This window comes from Hippoglossus stenolepis, chromosome 18, assembly GCF_022539355.2.
Source record: "Hippoglossus stenolepis isolate QCI-W04-F060 chromosome 18, HSTE1.2, whole genome shotgun sequence".
Lineage (NCBI taxonomy): Eukaryota > Metazoa > Chordata > Actinopteri > Pleuronectiformes > Pleuronectidae > Hippoglossus > Hippoglossus stenolepis.
Genome location: NC_061500.1, coordinates 12,476,868 through 12,494,160, shown reverse-complemented (window position 1 = coordinate 12,494,160; position 17,293 = coordinate 12,476,868). Strand labels below are relative to the sequence as shown.

The window sequence follows — 17,293 nt, the reverse complement described above, 5'->3', positions numbered from 1 at the left end:
GCCTCAGCAGTATAAGCTGCACACGGGCCGGCCCATACTTTACTAATACGATTAAGCAGCAGTGGGTGTGTGTGGTCACAAAGTGAAGGCCCCTGTCTGCAAAACTCAATTTCTTAATGATAAATGCTGCACCTTGCTCTGCCACAGAATGCACTAAATGTCCAAAATAAAAAAGACAACAACATCCACCAAGGTCTGCATGATTTAAAAATAGAGAAAGAAAACAGGCCATCTGCCTCTTAGCGTAGTGGAGCAGGGGGGATTAAATCCAGATTATGGCCGAGGCAAACCGTGTGTGTGTGTGTGTGTGTTTGCCTGTCATCAGTGTGTCCTTGGATCCATAGACAAGCAGCAGGTTAGCTAGAGAGCTACCACTGGATTTGACAGCTATAGGAAGCCAAAGCGGAGGGCGCCATAAAGGGGCAGCGACGTTACTTGCAACCAGAAAGCAGAGAAAACAGTCACAGAGGTCGAGATGGCTTTCTTGATCAAGAGCATGATTGGGAACCCCCTGTCAGGAATTGGCCTCGGTGGTGGAGGTGACAAAGAAGAGGAGGCCGCCCCCACAGATCCAGCCAAAGCAGCGGGGATGACACGGGAGGAGTATGAAGAGTACCAAAAACAGGTGGTGGAGGAGAAGTAAGTAAACAACCCGGACTGTACGGTCCTTTGTGAATTGATGCCATTGGTCCATGGAAACCTGTGTGGCTGCAGAATCTGACCTTGAAGAGCTGCAATCCACTTTGTCACTGTGTAACTTTCCCTGTCTTGCAACCACACTCCCATCCAACACCAATTCATTTGTATTTTTTTTGTGCATATGTGAGTTTTTGGAGCGATGCATTGATTTTTTTTTTCCTACAATTTCTACATAATAATCCACCGGGACTAGAGGTCATGATGGACCTGGATCAATAATCTCTCATAATCTGTCATCAATTTCTGCATCAAGAGCCGAGATGGGTAACATTCTGTTTAGTGTTTCGTTTTAAAAACAATTCAGTATTCAGTTGAAAACACGGACTTTAATGTTTCCAGTTCTTTTCAATAGCGCAGATATTTCAGTAATAAAAATATGCACAATGTGATTAATATGTGTTTAATCAATCCTGAATTGCATTTTGAAGAAATACTGTAAATTGTGCGATTGTACAAATGTGACTAATCTAAATTTGGCGGAACAGTAGATTTTAAAGCATCAAATTCAGTCGGCTTGTATTACATAACAGGATTAATCCAGCCTCTCTACTCTCATGTTTGGGGAATTAAAATGACAACACCCTCCATTATTGTAGATTTTTTTAGTAACCCTATTCACATATTCACTCAACCACGACTCCTGATGCAGACAAACCCGTTGTTGGGAAATAAAAGACTTTGTATCAGTATCTCTATGATCTGTAAAGTAAAGGCCATTTTAATGAATGTGTAGTTTACAGAAACCTCGGTGCAGCACTCTGTTGTTCGACTGGAGTTCAGGTTGTGCCATCTTGGCTTGATTTCAAATCTGCTCCACTCAGTCTGGCCTAATAATCCCATTTTTAATTGGCTGAGGGAAAGTTTACGTGAATACTGCCATGAGATATAGGAATACACAAAGTGCACGGAACCACATTGACTTCAGGAAATGGCCTTTGATGAATTAAGCATACAAGTTTTTAGAGGATGAAAACACTTTTTAATAATAAAATAATCATCCCATATTTTTTTGATGGTGTTAGATTTTGCAGATGTTTATACACCGATGATATTGACTTTATTGTTTCATAGAGGATACAGTCTCAGTATGCATCTTATATTCTGTAGATATAAGGGAGGTTAACCAGTAGTGGCATACATGAAATTCAACATTACCAAGGACCAAATCCTCAGCGACATACAAAACACTTCATAATGCATATCTGGGGAATACTGAAAAAAAAAAAGCTAAATAACCCCATAAAAGTGAATATGCCCCAAGATTTGGTAACTATTAAATAAAGGTGGCATCAAGACGAGTCAAGTATAAATATTGCCTTTGTTTAAACTAGAGAATTCACTGAGGGTTGGTCCTTGTTTCGTTGCAGTGTAATGACATTTTAAAGGTACAAAATACTGAATTATACAAGATAAAATAAAAGACTACTAAAATACAATTAATAAACACAGCAAATAAAAAAATAAAACAACATCTGAAGCTGAATGGTTTGTGATCATGTGACCAGGTTTGTGATCGTATTTCAAATTGATCAAGAGTCTTTTCAAACAGTTTCCTTGTTTATTTTTAAGTTGCTTTGTATTTGAAACAGATTACATGCAAAAAACTTCTGTTTTCTCCAAATACAGTTGTAGATGTTGAAATTGTTGATGGAATCGCCCTGAAGCCAAAGCACTTATATACACTAAGGGTAAAAAATACAACTTTACTTAACGTTTATTTAAGCATTGGGACATATTGAGACCATATTGGTTACTCATTTGATTACCTAGCTACTAAGGTTTGTCATATTGGAATATTGCGATGAGCTCTGTGGAATCAGGTTTAAGTTTATTTTCTTTACACTGGATGGAAACACATAAAAGGTAAAACAGAATGAAACACATCAAATCCGGATGTTGAAAACATGTTATGCTGCTCGAACCCGTGACACATTGAAGACAAACATGCAGAGACACAAAATCCCACCTGCAGATATCGTGTTCTCCAGAAAAGAGATTAACAGACATAATATTGTTTTAACATGGGATGTTGTTGTGACCGACAGTAAATGTTGCTGTACTAATATTATTGTTGTGTCTCTTTCAGGATGGAGAGAGATGCAGATTTCTTACACAAGAAGGCAGAGAGGGCCACACTTAGGGTTTGCCTCAGAGACAAATACAGACTGCCAAAGGTAAGGGATTTGCATCCATACTGTTGTACTGTTTAAATTATACTTAATAGAGGAACACAAAGGTATAATGGTTGATCTTAAAGTAACACATCGCTTTGACCTACTGATGTATTTGATATTTATAAGCACTTCATTAAAAAAGTGTATTTTAATATGCTGTTTTGTCAACACTTAAAACCTCTAATATAAAGACATATAAGAACATTATTAGACATATTTAAATGATTATTATAACAGTGTTTAAAAAAATAGAACATCTGCTCACAGGTGCCCTGAGAGGGATTAAATGTGGCTATGACTGCATTGTAGTGTGTTGAAAACACTTAATATATGGTTGTAAACTGCTTTACATGCCAAAAAAGGAGATTTTACAAGTTTACAAGACCCAAGTTGCAGTTTCTGGAGGATTTCTTTTAATATATATATTGATCAGATGGCCCTTTTCTCCATTTGCTATTAAGGACTGGTAACAAATATGAGTCAGCTCTTATTAAATGGCCCTTTCTTCCAGTGACTGGCAGAAAGAGCAGCATCTGATGACTGTGCTGAGCGTGAGCGGCAAATAGCTGCTTCACAGTGAAGCAGAGGCTGCCTTTATCTAACAGGAGGACTTGGCAGCTGCAGCCTGGTCGACAGGAGGTGGAGGCCATGCCAGTAGATTAGTGACAAATACATTCAAAGCAGCGTCTCGGAGACGTCAGCCTATGTGTCCCACATTGCACCTGGAGTCTTAACAGGGCCAAATGCCGCTGAGCAGGTGTCCCAGGCTCATTAGGGAGCAACAGGCAGCGTGAAGCGGCTTCAAGGAAGAGCCACAGCTACTTTAGTGATTGTAGCATGAGCGGCTACATGATTTAAAAGGGAATCTTACAGAGAAATAAGCTGTAATGGAAGGAGCAAATAAGGTATGATGTGATTTTATCTAAGCCTTTTAAAGATAAATATCTAGAACCTTATAATGATATATATTGATCTGCTGATGCAGCCTTACCTGTAATGAACTGTGTGTTTTTATGGGAAATTCACTTTCTAATACAGGTTTTTATGATAAGATGATTTTCTATTCCCATGAATGCAGCGATGACCTTGGAGGCTTTTCTAACAGCCTCTTGCATCTGTAGTTTTAAACAATGGGTTCATTTCCTTTCACAGTTTGTCTCTTTTAAATTGAAACAACATATTTATGACGGAGACAATGGCAGGGAGCTATGCATATAAATCTAATTATTTTCTGTAAAGGATGTTTGTATTGCATGGCAGTTTGAAAAAGACCAACATACAAAGCCTGTAGGAGTGTCTCTATTAGAGCTGAAATATACATTTAAATGGATTTTCATCTTCACAATAAAGCACCTAAAGGCATATTGTTCTGTAAATTCTTTTATTTTAATCTTTGAAGGGTTGGGAACACACATAATGTGAACTCAAGTGTGATTTAGAAAAACACGGTTGGGGACACACATAATGTGAACTCAAGTGTGATTTAGAAAAACACCTATTTATTCATATATATCTCATGTGCAGTGTGAGTAAACAAGAAGATGTTGTCGTCCGTCCGCTGGCATTAGGGTCTCGTGCGACACAGTAGTAGATATCTTTAGACTATCGTTGGGATTCAGAGAGGAAAGGCTAAAGGCAGGTCCCAGATAATCCCACAGATTGAAGTTTAAAGTAGTCACAGTACAGTGCCTATTGCATGACTTTTCCACATATTAAGTGATTAGGTTTAGTTTGTTGGAAAAGGTTTTAAATTGAGCATTTCCATGATGCCGGAGCACTTAGTGCAGAGAGAGGGAGGTCAAAGAACACAGGGGCATCACAAAAATATGTGAAAAAGGTAGAAAACGCTTAAAATCTTTGTTAGGAATTAACTAAATGTACTTTATTTTAAAGTTGTGGATGTTTTATATTGACTTTTTAGTTTAAATATAGTTTAGCTTTGTGATAAATCCTCTCATAAGCCATGGCTGGCATATGCAGTGTGACAGGCCTGAGTGTGGCAGTGGAACCAGAAATGTTTTTGAAAAGCAGGCAGCCTGGCAGAAAGTTAATCCTGTAAAAATCCTTTAAGTCAGCCTCTAGGTTGTTTACCTTTGCAAATAATAATTCAACACTATAAATACATAGTCTCTGTTATAACCAGAGAAAACACACAATGTCCTTCCTACACCTGAAAGCCTCATATTGTGACACCAGACATTGTTTTAACATTAAAATAACACTCAACTAAACAGAAAGACCTTACATAATTTGACTTTTTATAGATATAACTCTTATAAAAATGATTAAGAGAAAAATAGTATAGATGTATACCACAGAGGATATACCTGTTCACAAATTGTGAACAGGTGTAAAAAGAAACATTTCCTTATTTCAAATATCTCTAATGTGATTTATAGTGTAACACCATCTACTGTCATATGTCCATGTCTCTGTGTCCTGACCCATGTTTTCTGGCTGTTGCTTTCACCATCCGCAGAGCGAGCAGGACGAGAACATGATCGAGATGGCCGGAGACGACGTGGACGTGCCCGAGGAGCTGCTCAAGATGGTGGACGAGGACGCCACGGAGGAGGAGGGCAAGGACTCCCTCATGGGCCAGATTCAAAACTTGCAGAACATGGACATGGACCAGCTGAAGGAGAAGGCCTCGGCCACCGTCACCGAGCTCAAGACCAAAGCGGAGGAGAAGTGCTCCGTCATGTGAACGGCCTGCTTTTTCACTTTCCTGGAAATTACAGACCAAACTTCTGTCAACATGTAGAATCTGTTATAAGCACTCAAAAGGCAAATCATCCGTCTAAAAGGAAAAAACATGTCTGGTCCCCTCAAGGTGATACAGTGCTACTTCTACCAGTCTGCATCTGGGAAAATGGATATATTGTAAAAGTTTCCCAGTTACCTAATAATCAGAAACTATTTTAAATTATGTCCAAGGTGCCCCATGTCTCCCCTGTTTTCTAGGTTAAATAATATGCAAATAATGTGATTTTCCCTGAACGTCCATGCAAAGTATTTCTTTTCACTTCTCTGTCACAGGTCACAGGTCACAGTACATTTCAAAATGTGTGTGATATAATGAGACAGTTTCGTCTGTGTATTTCAACTGTCCTTTTGGTTGTTGGTTATTCTAGTTTTTTTTTTTTGTATGTGGTATTTGAAATAATTACGGTATTTAGATTGATTTTTTTTTGTCTTTCAATATTTAAGAATTACTGTTACTTTCTCTACACAAACACTTCAGCAGTTCAGTGAGCCTGAAACATTTGCAGAGACATTTGCAGATTTGCACAAATCATAATATCAATACACTTATTCCATATATATTTATTCCATACCAGTGAGAGAAATGTACATAAACACTGATGAAATACATGGAGGTACTTAAAACTGAGAAAACAAAATGTCATGTTCAAATAAAGATGTGTATTGGACACATTAAATATGTTTGTTCGTGTCGTGAAGCTTGAAAATCCTCTTCAGAGAGCAATCCCACTGTATTTCTATACTCAGACTAGCCACCAGGGGGAGTTTGGTTTACTATAAACGTGCGCTAATTATAGCGTTTCAATCCTGTTCCACGAGCAGATTACACTCTTCACTGGCACCAGGGTGTGCAACTAGGATTGATCTTTTTCAGCCCTGATTGGACAGTTTCACCTGACCTGTGGACAAAATGCTAATTGCAGCTCAGGCGTTAAAACAGGGTCAGAATAGTTCGTAGTTTCAGTGTCACGTGACAGATTAGAAATTAGTTTGTCCTGAAACTTCATTAGAAAATACTCCAGCGCAAACTTAATTTACATTTACATCTTTTTCAAATGCACAAACTATTTCTGCAGTTTCGAAACTTTATTGCATGTTGACAAATTTGATATTTGAATGCAATTTTTGAAATGCTTTCAAAAAGTGACCATACAACTTCACACAATTTCGACTGGTTCTTCAAATCAAACTAGAAATGCAGTTAAGCGATTTCCTCAAAAACTGAATTTTAGAATTTCTTTATGTATGATTATTATTGGTTAAACTATCAATGATCTTAGTTTTGGAAAATGGCTAATTGCTATGATTATTCACTTTAATGTTGCTGCATGGTGCTTTACGTCTGGATTTCACTAGCAGCCTCTCGAATGCTCAGCCATGTAGAAATTCTGCTGTCCAAACATAAAACGTACGAAGCTGAACCAACTGAGCGATTAAAACCATCTACCTGAATCAAAAGCTTACGCTGTGAATGAAGAAATCAGTCTTAATTTAATTGGGCATTATCCAAACACTTGTTAGGGATGATTAGGCCGAACGAGGGGGGAGGCAAGAAGGAAGGAATCCTCAACATTTAGAGTTTCACATGAAGTCGAAACGACGGCTGTGGATTTGTGAAGTCTGGAGATTACCATCTAATAGGATCAGCACAGCCAAGGTTGTCAGCCTGTGTCCTCTCTCTCTCTCTCTCTCTCTCTCTCTCTCTCTCTCTCTCTCTCTCTCTCTCTCTCCAGATGGGGATATTAGCAGACGAAGCAAAGTCTGAAGGCCCGATATGTCATTCTTCTTTTTATCGGAAACAATGCTTAGCTATCAGCTCCGCAAATTACACGAGTCGATCATATTCATCTTCAAATATAAGAAACAAAAGGACATAAACAGTCTCATCCACTCCATCACAGTTTCTCGTGGAGTTTCAAGACGCGTAGACAGTTGCTAACATTTATAAATACATGTAATACATGTAAAAATACAAATGATACTTTTAAATTTCCAATTTTGTAGCTAAATGTAATATATAGTCAAATTTGCTAGTTAGCTTTGTAAAAGTACTGCACATATGGTTGAAATTGAGGTATACAAGTAGCCTATAGGTTATGCTAATGTTTGGACTGTTTGATTAACTTGGACCAAAACACTGATCGTTCAACTAAACCAAAAACATATTGAAACATTTGTTTATCATTAAAAGTGTTAACATCACATTTATGTGCAGCTTGAAATTCCATTTGATGGAAATCGATAGAAACTTATGTAAAAGGGTCTGGGGGCTGCTTTGCTTGGGCCTGAACCATCCTTGAGTAGAGTATGATAGCAAAAATTGTATTAATAATCCCATTCCGATTGTTATATTATTCTTAAGACCTGTACTTTAAATGTATATACTTTACAAACAGTTAAGTCTATCAACCATAAATCAGCAAAGGTTTGGTATAAAGTCTTATTTTACAGAGCAGTGAAATGAACCATATTTGCCTCTGAAATGCAGATGTATAGAATTGCATATAATGGAGTTGAATCAGAAAATTATACTATGGCACTTGACTGAATGCAGCTTCTCTCTGACACTGGCTAATAATGATATTTTAGACAATATGTTCATGCTTTTAACTTGATGGCTGCAGTTTTGTGGGAGAGCTCTTCCTGGTCCAGGGACCAAGGGGCCAGGACAGAGCTCAGCATCCAGCACCTTCAGAGGTGGTGATAAGTCCAGGCCTGATCACCACTAATGCTCTTGTGTTGGAGCAAATCTGCACCGGGGTCCCAAATCTTGTGCAGCCCCCCCCTCCCTGAATAATGAAGCCTGTTCTGGCAGTCAATGAATGTATAACATCTTTGGGGTAAAAGAATTTGGTTTAGGCTATATAGTGTAACTTGAATGTACCTTTAAAAGAAACATTGAGAAATTTCTGTTGAAATCATAAAATTATACCTTGTATATCTGAATTCTTTATATTAAAGTGTCAAGTCTAAAGATAATTTGTTAACATCTGTTTTATTTTGTATCTGTACAAGACATGGTCTGACTTGTCACCCACATGAAGACAAATGAAACTGGATTTATTTACGTATTAAACAAGATATAAAGTGTTAATAGATAAGGTTGAGAGGTGGACAGGGGTGAAGCTATCTCAACACACAGAGGGCAGAGCATGGTCCAGGGGCCCCTCTGATAAGTCATTTAAAATTGTGGTTACAAATTGAATTGTAAAATATTTGATATCCATAAAACACAAAATCTCTCTTATTGAGCCAAGCACTGTTTTCTCTATGGAAACATACATTTTGTCAAACAAAACACTATTTTTTTAGCCTTTTCACATTTAAAGCCATTTTGTCAACAGATTCACACAACTTCGAGGTAAAGGTGATTTCAACAGAAAGAAAAAATACAAGTTCTCATCTGGATTCAGAAATACATTTGGAAACTGAAGGAGAATCAAATTGAGTTTGACTATTTTTACCCCTGATACTTTCAAATCTGTTTTAGAAACCTGCTCATGCATTCGCCACAAATCATCATTACAACACACAAAAAGCAGGAGATGACCAGGGAACAAGTTTTTTTTTCTGCTTAAATAACATTTGCATGCATTGACTCCCAACTTTCTGGAGTTAATTAAGGAGTGCTCAGTTAGCGACCCCCCCTCCCTCCTCTCTCTGGCAAACAAAGGATAAGGTCACCTTCTGTGATTAGGAAAACCTAAATAGTTTTAAGGGTTTTAACCCTTTTGAGTAAAATAATGTAATCCCCTTAAGTAGGATTACTATACTGCTGTCAATCTTTGTTTGCTGTTAAGTGGTTATAGTTATTGTTTGGGCTTTGTTTCCCTGTTGGACTCAACACCTGTAAGAACTGGTTAACATATAGTTTAAGTCTGGTTTAGGAATCATTAGCTTACAGTTTAATTGAATTAAAGAGACTATTAACGTATACTTACATTCAATGTGAGTCAAGAGGTGTGATTATTTTTTTATCTTTAGGTCAATAAGACAAATAATTCTTCAACTAAATTAAATATCAATTCATTTTGGCAACAATATGTTGACGCTTTGATTAAATACTAAGCTGTCATCTTGCAATCCATGTCCTGAGCAGAAATCTTGTAATTATGATTTTGTTGTACCTTAATCTGTTTGCCTATAATCTTCCTCTCTTTTTTTTGACAGACTGACATGACATGACATCTGGAGGAGTGGAAAGATGGTTTTAAGATTTATGTAAGAAGGTTTAGAGGCAGCATCCACCGACTGATGCACTTGAGATTGGGAGGAGTTACGGGAGGCTGCACGGTGCCACGGGCGCACAGTTACCCCTAAATCCAGCGGGGCCAAATCCCACGGGACGTCCTCTCTCCCTCTGACGTGCAGCGGGGGTTGCAGCTTGAGCAGGGGGTCGTGCAAGCAGGCGCTACTTTAAAAGCCCCCTCTGAGGATGCTCCATAACCACATGCGCAAGGCGGCCTCGCTGGTGTGCGTCCTGCGCGCAAGTTCCCCCAACATCCCTCAGACTTTTTATTTGACATCCACAACTTCACCAAACGGGAGAGAACAGAAAGACTTGGACTTTGGATTTGGACCGTGCGTAATTGTCCCCATCTTTTAGACCTCACCGACCAATGTGGCTTCTTGGATCACCTGCCCAAGTCATGATGATGATGGATGAGCGCCTGTCTCCCTCCGCACGCTCGGTTCAGAGCCCCGGGAGCAACCCGTCCACGGTCCACAGCATCGAGGCCATACTGGGATTTAAAGAGGACACCATCTTCCACAAGTCGGCCTCGTACAGCATGGCGGGAAAAGTTCTGGCCAAAGACGCAGAGCGCACCGGGAGCGTCACCGTGACTCCGGGGAAGAAGAGTCTTTACGCAGAAAGTTTTGACAGTAAGTGGATTCAGTTAAATGAAGGACTCGAGACGATTTCAAATGCAGAAATACATATAGACTTTGTAGTTTTTTAAGGTTTAAAATCGTTACATAAAATGGCACCTTCTGTTAGTTTCTCTAGAAAATATTTTTGGCAATCAGGAGTCATTTTTAATTATAAAAAACGAATTGTCTTCAGCAGATTGGAGTGGCAATAAACAATATTAGAGTTTAGATTAAATAAGCAACACTTGGAAAAAAAAATAGAGCTGGTTGATTGGCTATTTCCATTTGTCCATAACTTGAACCTTTCTGGATGTTTCCCCCCCCCCTCACTCTGGTCCGTGTCTCCGCAGCTGTGTGCGCCGCTGAAGCCTCGGTGTGCCCGGACTCACCGGACCGAGACGACGGGAAACTGTCCGATGACGAGAACCCGAAGAAGAAGCACCGTCGGAACCGGACCACGTTCACCACCTTCCAGCTCCACGAGCTGGAGCGAGCCTTCGAGAAGTCCCACTACCCGGACGTGTACAGCCGCGAGGAGCTGGCCATGAAGGTCAACCTGCCGGAGGTCCGAGTGCAGGTATGTCCCAGGAAATACAACAAACCTTTTGTTCATCACACTTTTATTGGCCTGTTACTGATCATAATAAACTTTATTTATACAGCACCTTCCAAAAGTTACAAGGAGCTAGAGAAGTTACAAATGAAAAACTGAAGGAAACAATTAAAAAGCAATTTTAAGATCACATGATGGCTGTGTAAACATAGTCATTATAATTTTCACCATTGAACAAAACAATATTTTTAATAAATGCCAAAGATCTTTAAAAAAACTAAATCAAAAGTAACATTTTAATAGGTTTCATCTTTCCCTCAAAATTTTGTTTTGGGTTAAAACTATTCAATTTTAAATGAATTAATTAGATTTTTAGGACAATACTCTTACTATGATATTATAAATATATAAAAATCGTCATAATTTTCTGTCTTATATCCCATTAATTACAACTATTTTAACCCACCAGTCACTAAAATGGTTTATATCAGTAAAGACATTTTTACTATTTTGACAAATTGGTGTTTCATTAACAGTTTGTTTACATTTAAATGCAGAAAATGATTTCAACATCATATTTTTCTCTTGGTTTGGTTCAGGTAAAAAGAAAATGGGGCTTTTATCACATCATTATTTTTATCATTATTAAAGGAAATTGGAAAAATTACAATTTGAGTCCCCTTCTGGAAATATTTCTGTATGTTTACATGCGATTGTTGATTACAGCATCACAATTTGAAGGAAAGTGTTTAGTTTAAAAGCTTAAATCTTCACTCATACATTTAATAATTTAATCCAGTCTTTTTAAATGTTCACATAGTAGTAAGGTCTCGATCTTGCTATGTTAAGTGCCTTGAGATAATGTCTGATGTGATTTAGGTCTGTTCAAATCAAATTGAATTGAATTGAATTTAAATACTTAAACACAATAATATATTTTACATAATATATTTTAAGCTTACATCCTGTGTTTTTTCTAGCTGTCTCTTCTTTCTTTCTCTCTTCCTCTCTTTGTCTTTTGAGAGACGCTCTCTGATGGCCAAGCTGCTGCATACAGTTCCCTCCACAGGAATAAACAAAGTTATCATGATTTGAAGTGCATTGAAAATAAAAAAATCCTCCTCTTTCTTTCAGGTGTGGTTCCAAAACCGACGGGCAAAGTGGCGTCGGCAGGAGAAGCTGGAGGTGAGCTCCATCAAGCTCCAGGACACCTCCTCCTCTCTGCTCTGCCTGAGCCGCTCCCCCACCGGCTCCCTGGGCTCCGGCCTGCAGCTGGACCCCTGGCTCTCCAGCCCGATCACCACCTCCACCTCCCTGCAGTCCCTCCCGGGCTTCATCGGTGGCTCGCAGGGCCTTTCGGGCACTTACAACCCTTCTCCTCCTCCTTCTGTGCCCTCTTCCCTGCCGGCCTCCTTCCTCACCTGCCAGGGCCTGGGACATGGCCCGCACCTGCCCCACATCGGCTCTATGTGCCCCCCACCCCCGGCGTACCAGTGCTCTGCTGATCCAAGGAACTCCAGTATAGCCTCACTGAGGATGAAGGCGAAGGAACACATTCAGAGTATTGGGAAGACGTGGTGATGCTGAGTGGAGCTCAGAAATGGACATGAAGGACCAGAATACATCTGTTCCATCTTTTGGAAACGTGACTTTATCCTCCTGCTGAGGGGGTTGCAGTATTAGACATTTGAAAAAGTGACAAGTGCAGTTTGACTTCTAGGATTAGACACATCCTAACCTGACCTTCTGCAAAGGTTTGACACTAACTGTACATTTACTGTGAAAATATGGAACTACTGATGAATCAGAGTTTTCTGTTTTGGGTTTTTTTCTCCTTTATCTTCTCTGCAAACTGTTTTTAAAGTTTTTTACGTTCATTCAGAACACGTTCATTCTTACCCCGTGTCATGTCACCAATAGAACAAATAGAGATTCCATTTCTAGCCACCAGTATGTATTTATTCTACTGTTGTAAATGGAGCACTCCTCATTTCCCTCTACTTGGTTTTGGACTCACGTTCTCAGTTTTCACCATGAAAGATTTATCGGATGTGAACATTTTCTTTATACAATAAACTGTGTGTAAAAGCAACAAAGAAAATAATGACTAATCAAGTTGTCCCAGAACATTATTCACAATTGAGAGGTTTGGAATATGTAGCAGAGGAGCTTTTATGAGCTGGAGTGATCCACCGATCTCACATGTCAGTAAAGATGTGTAGAGCATCATGGACCACACTGGAGATTTAAGGAAACAGTGGATGGAAACTCAGCAGACAACATGGGAAATTCTAAATACAGCACCCCCTAGTGGTGGAAAGACTGTCAGGCTGGAGGAAAAACATTTTCCAAAAACAGCTATTTTTACTTTAACTGCAAATCCAGTGACACGGGAGGGTTTGTTGTTGTTTTGGGCTTAAATTTGTTTTAAAAAAAAAAATCTTACTCAAAAGAATTTGCAATTGCTTTCAAAATCCCTTCAATGATGTATTCAGATTTTATTTGTTTTCATCATTAAACTGCAGAAACTCAGCACACATCAAAATGGGAAATTCTGAATATAGCACCCTCTAGTGGTGGATGATAATCAGGCTGGTGAGAAAAAGGATTTTGTATATTAAATGAAAAACTAGTGAAACAGTTGATGATTTTGGCTGTGATTGTTTTTTTTTTAAATGATTATGTTTTTTACCTAAAATACTTTGCAAAGGCTGTGAAAATCCCTTCAGCTTTGGCATTATGGGCTCAAGTAGGCCCACTATGCCTTCTGTAAATACAGTTTTGGATTTAAAAAAAGAATCATCTGAATTGTTATATTATAAAGCTGCAAAGCCACTTAACATTAAACATTGAAGTAAAGCAGCGTATCCTTGCAGCATGGAGGGAATGTGTGTTTAACTCCCAGACTTCCTCTCTCTGAGTTCGTCAACCCACTTATTTCATCCTCATTAGCTCCTGTAAACCGTCTCCCATTCGCTCCTGGGATTACACTCGTAATGAGTGATGGGGCGAAAGTGGCTTGTACTTCTATTGTTGGTTGATCATCCGTGAAAAATGAGGGAAGGGAACAGAAGAGAGAAAAAAAAAACTGTCCCTTGGCTTTAAGAGAAAGATGTGTGTAGCCAAATTGTTTCAATTAGCATGTCCTATTGTCTGTAAGCCCCAAGGGCTAATAACAGTCGCCATCATCATCCATCCTACTGTCCTAAATGGGACTCTTCTTCCCTCCGATGAGAGGAAAGCAGCATAAAAGTTAATTGAATTGACAATAATCATCTTCTCATGATCGCTTCTTATTTGTAATTATGATCATGTCAACCCTTCATACTTTATCCTACTGGTAACATGTAACGTCAAAACTACAGATGCTCTTGTGCCATCTAGTGGTCCATCCCACTTATTGCACTCCTGGAGTGAACAAGAATATTACTTTTAGATGATCATATTTGATAAATATAAGAAATTACTTTTTTTTTGTGCAAAGCATGATGAGACGTAAACAATGCAGTTATCACAACGTTAAATTTATTCTGGTTTTTTTTGGCTTATGTGACATATAGTTTTCAGGCCAGTCTGCCCGTCAAACTGCTGCATGATTTAGAAATTTGAAATCACTGATTAAAATAAACTTCCAGTTTCAAACAGTTTTTCACAGCAGAAAAAAAAACCTGTGAGTGTGGATATGTGATTACAGTGTTTAGCAGGTGATGGTGACTGCTTCTCAAACAGAATCCGTCTCGCCCTCAGGTGGAGTCGTTGCCTCGCAGTTTCAAAGCCAGAAGAAACAGGTCTGACAGCTGTGATGAAATGGAGAAAAACACAAATTATTATCTTATTTCAAAACCACTTAAAGGTCAGTAAGGAGGTAAAATCCAAAGTCTGACCTCTCTGAGATATTTGTCTCTGTCCTCTTCTCTCCAGCCTCTGTGCAGTCGGAGCCGCCTGTCTGCGGTCTGGGGCCTCATCTGGTTTTGGTTCTTCTGCTGTATCAGAGCCTCCATCAGGGGCTCGAATCGGTCCAGCTCTGTTTCTGAGGGTGGGAGCTGGTCACTGTTGGGGTTCGTCCCCTGCACGTCAGCAGGCAGGCTCTCGATGCTCTTCTTACCCATCAAGTGACCTGGAAGGTTGGATAGAGATGCATGAAGATTGATCTGTATATATTCTGATTGAACTACATGTAGGCTAACCAGAATTATCTAACATAGTATGCGTCCATAAGTGATCAGTCATCTGTAATCACACTGCAATAGTAAAAGTATAGTAATAGAGACTCTAATTCCACCACATATTAAGGCTGGATGTTTGGGAAACTAATGCAGTGACTTCAGTGATGTTTCACATGAAACAGCTTTCCTGTCCAAAGGGGACACTTTTCTTAATTTAACTGAATAAAACCCAATTCATTGGAGGTAAGAGATTTCCATTTAAACCATGCAAATTAAGTTTATTTTCAATTTGAATTAAATTAATATGTCTTACTTCAATGAAATCAATGTCTTATTTCATTTAAATCAATTTTTGTTAAATCAATAACCTGTAATTCAGTTACATCATATATCTTATTCCTTTTAAAATCAAGATGTCTTATTTTAGTTAAATCAATAACTCTTAATTCAGTTAAATCAATATTTCTTATTCTAGTCATTGAATCCATAACTTGTTCCAATTAAATTAAGAAGTCCTCTCCCAGTTAAATACATATGTATAATTCCAATTAAATGTATGTCTAATTTCAATTAAATCAATACATCTTATTTCAATTAAATCAATTAATCTAATTCATGTTAAGTCAACATTTCCTCTTGCAGTTAACTCAGTGTACCTCCTGTGAAGTAATAGGTTGTTGTTCTTACCTACTGCCCAGTGGTTGCCTCTTGGGTACATCTTCCCCACCACAGCAGCCGGACTCTCTGAGCATTGCACCACGCAGTTGGGTAAAGTCGCCAGAATCAGAAGTGGCCACAGTCTGCAGGTCCATGAGTAACACCAGCACACTCCGCCCATTGTTCCCAGAGATCAGACCTATAAACTACACGTATATGGATCCTCAGCCGCGGTCAATCAGCTCGATGCAACTTCAGCAAACCTCCACCATAGTCGACTTATTGTTTTTTTTTAATTGTGTGAGGCGGTGGCGCAGAGAGAGAAGGAGCAGAGGAAGAGCAGAGGAAGAGGAGAGGGGGAGTCGGTCCGAGCTGCGGACTTGTTGAAGTTACACTCCCGGAGCCTGAGACAGAGAAGCCCTAATGACGAAAGTTCAGAGCCCCCCTCCTCATCCAGATCCAGCTGCACGTCAGCAGCTGCTTTTTAAAAAAGTGCTGTCAGGACGAGAGGGAACGTGAAGGAGACTGATGGTCATCATCCATCAGCCTGTAATTATCACACCACTGCTCTTTGCTCTTGTTTGTCCAGAGCTGGTCAGCGTCACGTCACCGTGATGGACGGCTCTTTGTGTGTAATTGCTTCCGTTTCATCTGTCACAACAAGGATGTGCACGTGGAGGAGGAAGCTGCACGATAACCAGTGACGACAGAAGAACTCAGATGATTTACGTAAAAAATACTAATCTTTAAACTATTTTCGGCTAAATGCATGAATTTACGAAAAGTATTGCTCATGCAAAACGTCCACTTTCACAATGCTTTTACATTCAGTATGATCCAATTATTTATGAGGCATTAAATCAAACTTTTCAGAAAACTTTTTTACTACATAACCGTGATAAGAACTGTCCATAAAATGACAGAAACTACCTTTGAGAAAATGTTATTTGACGTGTACGTCCAATCCACTAACATGGAGGAGGTGGAATGTATGATCTATCCTGCAGCCAGATGGCGATCGAGATGCTTCGGCTTCACTTTGTTAGTCCTTTCAATCCATTCAAATTGTGCATATAGTTCAAACTACAGATCATCCGCTGATAGAGAAGAAATAATAAAATGTGGCGTGGCTACTTTTACAATATAATGAGAGTATGTTTCTGATGAAAAAAATTCTATTCGTCTACAATGAGATATCTTGATTTGAGCCATCAGATCATGGGGTAATAAGTTCTTCAAACTTAGGAATAGTCTGAACCTGCTCTATATGAAAAGTGGCCTGAGGAAACTATTATGATTTCAAATTAGAACAAAGTACAAAACTTGAGTCAGTAAACATTTTGTCAAAGGTAAAAGTCCTTTCAGTCATTTCAATATCTCTGGTACAGAGAAATGCAGAACTTTCA

At 39.0% G+C, this 17,293-nt stretch overlaps 3 protein-coding genes across 3 annotated transcripts; 2 read left to right on the top strand and 1 right to left on the bottom strand.

Annotated features, from left to right (window-relative positions):
- Nucleotides 1-278: 278 nt before the first annotated feature.
- cplx4a (complexin 4a) lies at nt 279-6,316 on the top strand. Its single transcript, XM_035183946.2, has 3 exons — nt 279-639; nt 2,786-2,873; nt 5,353-6,316. The coding sequence occupies exons 1-3, from the start codon at nt 476-478 to the stop codon at nt 5,578-5,580; spliced, it is 480 nt and encodes a 159-aa protein (XP_035039837.1). The 5' UTR covers nt 279-475; the 3' UTR covers nt 5,581-6,316.
- Nucleotides 6,317-9,793: 3,477 nt separating this feature from the next.
- Nucleotides 9,794-13,175, top strand: rx3 (retinal homeobox gene 3). Its single transcript, XM_035183911.1, has 3 exons — nt 9,794-10,523; nt 10,862-11,088; nt 12,199-13,175. Exons 1-3 carry the CDS (start codon nt 10,259-10,261, stop codon nt 12,643-12,645), a joined length of 939 nt encoding a protein of 312 aa, XP_035039802.1. The 5' UTR covers nt 9,794-10,258; the 3' UTR covers nt 12,646-13,175.
- Nucleotides 13,176-14,569: 1,394 nt separating this feature from the next.
- LOC118125402 (gastrin-releasing peptide) lies at nt 14,570-16,490 on the bottom strand. The gene is made up of 3 exons (XM_035183912.2): nt 15,918-16,490; nt 14,949-15,181; nt 14,570-14,861 (listed from the first exon to the last, which is right to left on the bottom strand). The coding sequence occupies exons 1-3, from the start codon at nt 16,066-16,068 to the stop codon at nt 14,808-14,810; spliced, it is 438 nt and encodes a 145-aa protein (XP_035039803.2). The 5' UTR covers nt 16,069-16,490; the 3' UTR covers nt 14,570-14,807.
- Nucleotides 16,491-17,293: the final 803 nt, after the last annotated feature.